Source organism: Vitis riparia, chromosome 13 (genome assembly GCF_004353265.1).
Source record: "Vitis riparia cultivar Riparia Gloire de Montpellier isolate 1030 chromosome 13, EGFV_Vit.rip_1.0, whole genome shotgun sequence".
Taxonomy (NCBI): Eukaryota; Viridiplantae; Streptophyta; class Magnoliopsida; order Vitales; family Vitaceae; genus Vitis; species Vitis riparia.
In genome coordinates, this window is record NC_048443.1 from 5,570,879 (window position 1) to 5,577,953 (window position 7,075).

The 7,075-nt window shown below is 33.1% G+C and overlaps 2 protein-coding genes across 2 annotated transcripts; one reads left to right on the plus strand and one right to left on the minus strand.

The window, feature by feature from the left end:
- Positions 1–488: 488 nt before the first annotated feature.
- Positions 489–2,109, minus strand: LOC117929255 (F-box/kelch-repeat protein At3g23880-like). Its single transcript, XM_034849527.1, has one exon. It carries the CDS (start codon positions 1,905–1,907, stop codon positions 636–638), a length of 1,272 nt encoding a protein of 423 aa, XP_034705418.1. The 5' UTR covers positions 1,908–2,109; the 3' UTR covers positions 489–635.
- A 3,220-nt stretch (positions 2,110–5,329) lies between these two features.
- On the plus strand, positions 5,330–6,851 carry LOC117928834 (two-component response regulator ORR9-like). Its single transcript, XM_034848874.1, has 5 exons — positions 5,330–5,596; positions 5,690–5,769; positions 5,869–5,946; positions 6,025–6,095; positions 6,203–6,851. Exons 1-5 carry the CDS (start codon positions 5,494–5,496, stop codon positions 6,462–6,464), a joined length of 594 nt encoding a protein of 197 aa, XP_034704765.1. The 5' UTR covers positions 5,330–5,493; the 3' UTR covers positions 6,465–6,851.
- Positions 6,852–7,075: the final 224 nt, after the last annotated feature.

Sequence of the window (7,075 nt, forward strand, 5' to 3'; positions counted from 1 at the left end):
ACCAAAAGCAATCTTTTTTAATATTCTTGGGGTTTTTCCTTGGATTGTTACAATAGGCATATCCATCTTATATACAAGGATATTGCGCGTGAACTTTAGGATGTCCATGTTCGCAGGCTTTTCTAGCTAAATGCCAAATGGGGAACGTGGTCCTGTCATCATGGCCTTACCAATAGTCGGGTGATGGCATAAAGAAGTACAGAGCGTAGAGAGACACCTCTTGATAGTTGGTACTGAGAGGGTTCCACTCTTCTCATCGTGGTATCGGGTTGAGTAGCATCCTCCAAGAGTACCTAAGTAACATGTATATAATTTCGGTATCAACAATCACATATCAAAAGAGCTTCTTTCTCCATTTAAGATCAAAATCATCAAGATGTCACACAAGCACAATACTATTAAATCATTTTCCCATCCAAGAAACCAAATAGCCTGTATCATTCCATCCTTTCTTTCTCTGGGTTAATTAAGGTGGTAATACGCATAGCTGCAACAAATACAGAAACTAGATTTTGAAATTTACTACAACCTTAAGATAACATACCATATTTCCGCCAACAAAAAGAAAAGGAAACAAAAGAAAGAAAAACATACCGCCTTGAGTTGTAAGGCAAAATAACATAACTATACTTCTATCAAACACTGCCTTTGCTGGATCTTCTACTCGCTTCATCTTCTCCCTCCACCTCACCTTCTTTAACCCCGACGTCAATCTCCTTAGTAGAACCAGGGGTGGTGGAAGCTGAAGTACTATAGAAAAGAAGCTGCCCGGCTGATCCATTCCCTCCCCTAGGTGAAACCAGGCTCTCCATGTATTCAACCAGACGAGCAGGCCCTGAAACTCCAAGATCCCTGAACCTGATCCCATCCGGGTCCCATGAAATAAATCCTCCACTCTTCTTCTTCTGGAGTATAGCCTCCCCGTTATCGAAGAACTCGAATGGTATAATAATTTCAATCTCATGGCGGATGGTAAAGTGTTTAGTCCAAGACTTGGCAACACCGTACTCCTCCATTACCCACACGTCACAATTTTCATTGCTGTGATAGGCGTCATAAAACAAGACAGAAAGGGAACCCTTGTAGTCTGCAAGACATTTGCGGATCAGCTCGTCATAGCCGAAGTCCGGCAGCATCATCTCCTTGAAAACATCCCTAGCCATGTCAAACGATAGGATCAAATTATCAGTATTGTCCATCTCATTTTTCTTACCTGCCAACCAATGTAAAGCTCCATTGATAAATGTCCGTGACACGTTACTGTGGATGTAGCAGCAGATATTGGCATCCACTTTCCTCCACGACCCTGTCCTTAGCGAGTAGAGATCAGCTTCGGATGTTTTATTTCTCATAAAATACACTATTCTTACCACTTTGTAGTCGTTGATCACTGGGTGAAATGCAAACCCCAGACCCACCACCATGAGCGGACTTGTGAAATTGTTGATATGATATTTTGGCAGGGTTTCAAATTCTCGAATAGCTGGGTTCCAGAGAAATGTGTTCAGGCTGAGATATGAACCCTTGAAGTTAGATTCCGTCAGACAAATCAACCCATTGCTGGATCCCACTATTTGGTAATAATCTGTCTTGCTTGGAACGGGTACTTCCAGTCTGCGCACTTCCGCAAAAGCTATGTTGCTTCGTAAGGAGTAAATTTCTTGCTCAGAGCTGGACAGATGTTTAAAGAGCAGACGACCATTACTGCTTGCAGAGGCCTGCCTGAGATGCATACTAATGAAATCGGGATCATCGAATAGAGTGCACCATGATTTGCAAACACACCTAAATCGAACAATAGACTTGACGGGTAACCGTAAATGGATATCGATCAAATTTTCACTCAAGAAGTTGCCGGACATTGAATTGTCCAGCATTTCTTTCCAGCGAGACACATCTGTAGCCATTGGAAGATTATTTTAGCCTTGGTGCCTTCGTGGGAGAAAGGCTTTCTAAAGAGTGCTTAGAAAGAGAGAGAGGAACTGATAAGAGAATGGGTGATAAAGGATACGAACGAGCAAGGAATTAGAGCAGAGTGAAAGAGGAAGAGATCAGGGAAGAGGGTTGGTGTTATATTGACAAAAGGGGTGATAAAGGAAGGAATGAAAGTAAGTGCCTATGGAGAGAATGCAACATCTGGACAACATTGAATCTCTCCAAGGGAAAACCTTCATGCAACCGTCCAAGTGGTGCATATTTGGCATATCACAGAACCTTCATGTTCGTGATCAAAGGCTTTGAATCCCTAACGTTGACATTGGGCATAGGCATGTAAATGGGCCTTCCGAGATGAGCTCCGGCCAATTGGCCCAGGAGGGCTCCGGCCTGGATTTAAAATTTATGTCCCAGACCGAACCCGGCTCTCTTTTATATATCCCATTTAATTTTTTTTTCATTTTTTTTAGAATTTATTTAAATTTATTAAAATTTTAATTGAATAAAAAATAAATATAAATTATTCATAAAATAAATATTATAAATTTTTTAATTTATTTTAATAATAAATAATTTTTATTTTACATATGTCAAAAAATAAAAAAAATAAAAAAAATAATTAAATTCATTTTTTTATTAATTATATATCTAGGGATTAGGGATGGAAATAGGACAAGTCTTTTCAGGTATCCGTCCTATTACACACCTATTAGATGATGGTACAATCGAGACTCATTCAACAACAAAATATTTTTAATATTAAATCCTTTTAATAATAAATTTTATTAAAATTTCTTTCTATTCTATTTTCTATTTGATCTCAATAAGTGATTTTCATGTCCCCTTCCTTAATTAAGTTGTTTTCTACACTGAATTTTTTTTCAAATAAATTTAATTAAAAACCACATTGGGCCCTTAACTTTTAGGCATCTTTATTTATATATGAAAAATGTTTAGGCTACTAATTACATCCAAACTTTTTATTGTTTGTATAATGAATTCATCATATTGTATATGATATCAACAAAATTGGGAATTAGATCCAAAGAAAATAATAAAACTACACACAAACTTTAATATGTTTGAAAAAAATATAATAAATAAATAAACATGTGGAGGTTAAGAATTTGTAATTTTTCAATGTGTCCTTTTTTTCTCTCTCTCTCTCTTTTTCGCTTAGTTGTAGTGAAACTTTTATAATAGATCATGATTAGCAATAAAATAGATAATGGATTGTTAAATGGATGCACCTCATTGCCTCTCCACTAAAGGAACTTCCATGATATATTTTTAAAAGATTTATAGGTTTATGAATTTTATGACAGAGAAATGACTATTTCAAACAATTATATACATCCTCGTAATTCTAAAAATGTCTTTGATAGTAATTTTAGGAAATATTTTTAATTTTTCTAATATTTGAAAGACAAATATTTTCAAGTATTAAAAATGTTAAAAGCGCTTCATATAATCATTATCAAAGAGATTCCAATTCTTAAACATAAGTGTTTAAATATATATATATATATATATATATATAAACCTCCTAAAAAACTTAATAATTGTTTGATAAACCAACTTAATAACTTAATTTAAGTTATTAAGTAAATTAAATATGTTTGGTAAAATAGTTTAATTGTATGACTTAAAGTAAAAAATAACTTTAAGTAATGAGTAAAATTAATTAACTTATTCTTAAATCCATATCTTTATTTTACCTTTTTACCCTCGTATGCTTTAATAACCTTCACAATCTCTTTTACTACTCCACTATCTTCACTGATACTCAACCTCTTTTATCTTAATTATAATTTATGAGGATAAATATGTCAATTTGATGATTTAAAATATATTTTTAAGTTAATTTTACCAAACAACCTTAATACTTAAAGTAATAATCAAGTAATAATTTTAAATTAACAATTGAAATATAATTTAACTTAAAATCAACTTAAATCATTAAATAATAAGTAATAAGTATTAGGTTTTACTAAATACCCTCTTACTAAGAGAAATTTTGAAAAGGATCTTTCATCATAAAGATAACTTTGGATTTTAAGGACTTGATTTTTATATAAAAAGAATCTCAAACGGAAGGTATTTAAACAATGGTAAGATCATAGGAACATATGCTTAGAAGCACTCAAACGCTAGGATCAATGCTTGAATTGAATTATAACCATTAAGATCCAAGGAAATAAGTTATATTAGAATATTACATAATTAGAACAAAAATATGCCCTTTGAATAGAAACTATAAATAAAAAAAACTCATTATTTGCTTCATTTCACTTACATTTTTATCTAATGTTACAAAATTTTAATTGCACAAAGATATTCATGTTTTTTATACTAAAAAATTCCTATTGTTAGTATCAAAGGAAAAAAAAAATTATAATCACAAACCATTAATAATACATTACGAGTTCGTTTGATAGTAATTGTAAAAAACGCTTTTAGTTTAAAAAGGGTTTTTGAAAAAAAAAAATTAGGTGTTCAATAAAATTTAATAAACACTTTTAAAATTTTGAAAAATCACTTATAATGTTAAAAATTACTTATAATGTTTTTTAAAGAAATATTTGATAGGTAATTCTCCTAAAAATATTTCTAATTAAAACACTTTTATTAAAAATAATTTGAATAAAACACTATTAAAGTAACTTTAAACAATTCGAGTAAAAATACTATTAAAATCACTCTAAACTTTAATATCTTATGAGAAATATTTCAAATTTAAGTGAGCTTCAAACTCAAAACCTAGTCAAAGTGAAACACAGTGTCAAACTCGAACCAATATCATAAGAAAAATGTGCATTTAAGATCTCAATACTCACTTCCTTCTAAGTAGATAGACTCGTTAAAAATGGGTAACAGATTATGGAGAAAAAAAAACAGTGAATGCCCTCCATAAAGAGAGAATCTTCAGTAATGGGTGGGCATTACAAAAGTGAAATGTGGAATGTGAAATGTGAAATGTTAGACAATCTTTAGAATAGTTTAAAGTTTTTTTTCTTTTCTTTTCTTTTCTCTTTCTTTTTGTGAGTAGCTTTGGGCGATTCCCACTACATGCAAAATGAGATTTTGTTTGTTTTTTTTTAGACAAACCCCACCAAATATGATGGGATGCCAGAGCTGGACAATCATGGCAATGAGAACCCTTTCCAAGTGCCCTAAGCCCTATTTTCAAAAATAATTTGTACCCTTCAACTTGAGTCAAGAGGGCTCTCGACACCTAATAGTAGCCCAAACAATAAGCCAAAGGTCAATCACATAACTATTGCAAAGTATGTATCTTTTTTTTTTCCAAACATGTATTAAAATAATACAGAAACTTGGTTGCCTGTTGTGGACAATCAACCTAGAAGATCCTCAAGATTGTGAAATCATATTTGTCGGATCCTGCTTCCCAAACTTTCATTTGAGCCAGATGGGCTTACATATACCATAAACTCCAGAACAATATCTTCTGGCCTTGTGTATTCACCTCTCTTTCTCTCTTCTTCGTCTTCATAAAATCATACTCCTTTTTCTTGGCTTTTCTGGTGCAACAGTGGAATGGATATGGCAATAGAGGCACAGTTCCATGTTCTTGCTGTTGATGACAACCTCATAGATAGAAAATTGATTGAAAAGCTCCTCAAAACCTCTTCTTTTCAAGGTATGTTGCTAAGAGATTGATTAATCTCTCCTCTTTCTTTTGATTTTTATTTTGGGGTTTTGATTGTTGATTTTTGTGGGGTTTTTTGGACAGTTACTGCTGTGGATTCTGGGAGTAAGGCTCTGGAATTTCTGGGTTTGCAAGAGGAAGAGCAGAGGAATCATCATCCCCAAGTATGATTTTCTCACTGATTTTCTTCCACTCATTCCTTTTCTTTTCTGGGTTTTTTTGATAGATGTTTAATTTTCCTTTTTCCTTTTGTTATATGGCAGGAAATGGAAGTAAATTTAATTATCACAGATTATTCCATGCCTGGAATGACTGGCTATGATCTCCTCAGAAAGATCAAGGTATCTTCATTCTCCTGATGAAAACTCAGAACCATTTTTGAAGCTAAAACTAAAAATCAAATGAATATGATTCTGCAGGAATCTTCATCTCTGAAAGACATACCAGTTGTGATCATGTCCTCTGAGAATATCCCCTCAAGGATTAACAGGTGAGGAAAATATTGAAGATTTTGGAATTGAATTCTTCTCATCCAAAAGAAATGAAAATTTGTTGATTCAGTTTCTAACCTGGGATTGGTTAATGGGAATTGATCAGATGTCTGGAAGAAGGAGCAGAAGATTTCTTCCTGAAGCCGGTCCAATTATCAGATGTGAGCAAGCTTAGACCCCATTTACTGAGAAGAAAAGCTGAGGAAGAAGAAGAAAAACCCAAGAGAAATATTAGAAAAAGAAAGACAATTGAAGAGAGCCTCACCCATATGCTGATGGAGGATTTGAATAAGTTCATCTCGATTGAAGACATTTTTGGAGAGTTGAATTATGAATTCTCACATAAACGTTGGAAGTTTGGATCTTAGAATTTTCACAGGAATGCTAATTGAAGACATGAACAGCCTTTGAAGCTTCATTGAGAGACAACAATGGAGTCTCGGAAGATTGTCATTACACTTCTGAAAGAACAACCAGAAGTCGTCTGGAGATCAGTACAAGGCTCTGAAGATCGGGGAAAAGACATTGAAGAAACAGAAAGTTGAAGATTTTGCAGAGCTTTGAAGAACTTGAGAAGAAAATTTGATCCTCCAATGCTTTGAAGAAGGATTGTGCTAATAGGTTATAAGCTATTAGCAAAATTTGACTTAAAATCTTCTATTCAGTCCATGTAATTATAAGCTAAATTTTGTCTACAATGATTTGAGTTGATTCAAGATTGAATCCTCATTAATGCTTAAGCAATATACAGATCACATAGTGTTTTTTTTTTTTTTTATGCCTTGTTTCTCAAGAATTTCAAATTTTCCAATTCCTTCAAATTTCCCAAGAAAATATCCATCGACTCTGAAAGAAAAAATAAATAAATGTAAAAAACAAGAACACAAGGGCATAAAAATAAAGGCAATCATTTGGACAGGTCAATGTCTCTTGATTTGTGCTGTGTTCTTTGAATCTTTTCTATGCCTCGCTGGTGAAG

What these genes read in the sequence shown, in the direction of transcription:
- LOC117929255 (XM_034849527.1), bottom strand. Translation starts at nt 1,907, where the DNA reads ATGGCTACAGATGTGTCTCGCTGGAAAGAAATGCTGGACAATTCAATG.
- LOC117928834 (XM_034848874.1), top strand. Translation starts at nt 5,494, where the DNA reads ATGGATATGGCAATAGAGGCACAGTTCCATGTTCTTGCTGTTGATGAC. An exon ending in AGAGGAATCATCATCCCCAA is followed by an intron (nt 5,770 to 5,868) that starts GTATGATTTTCT and finishes GTTATATGGCAG; the next exon opens with GAAATGGAAGTAAATTTAAT. An exon ending in ATCTCCTCAGAAAGATCAAG is followed by an intron (nt 5,947 to 6,024) that starts GTATCTTCATTC and finishes ATGATTCTGCAG; the next exon opens with GAATCTTCATCTCTGAAAGA.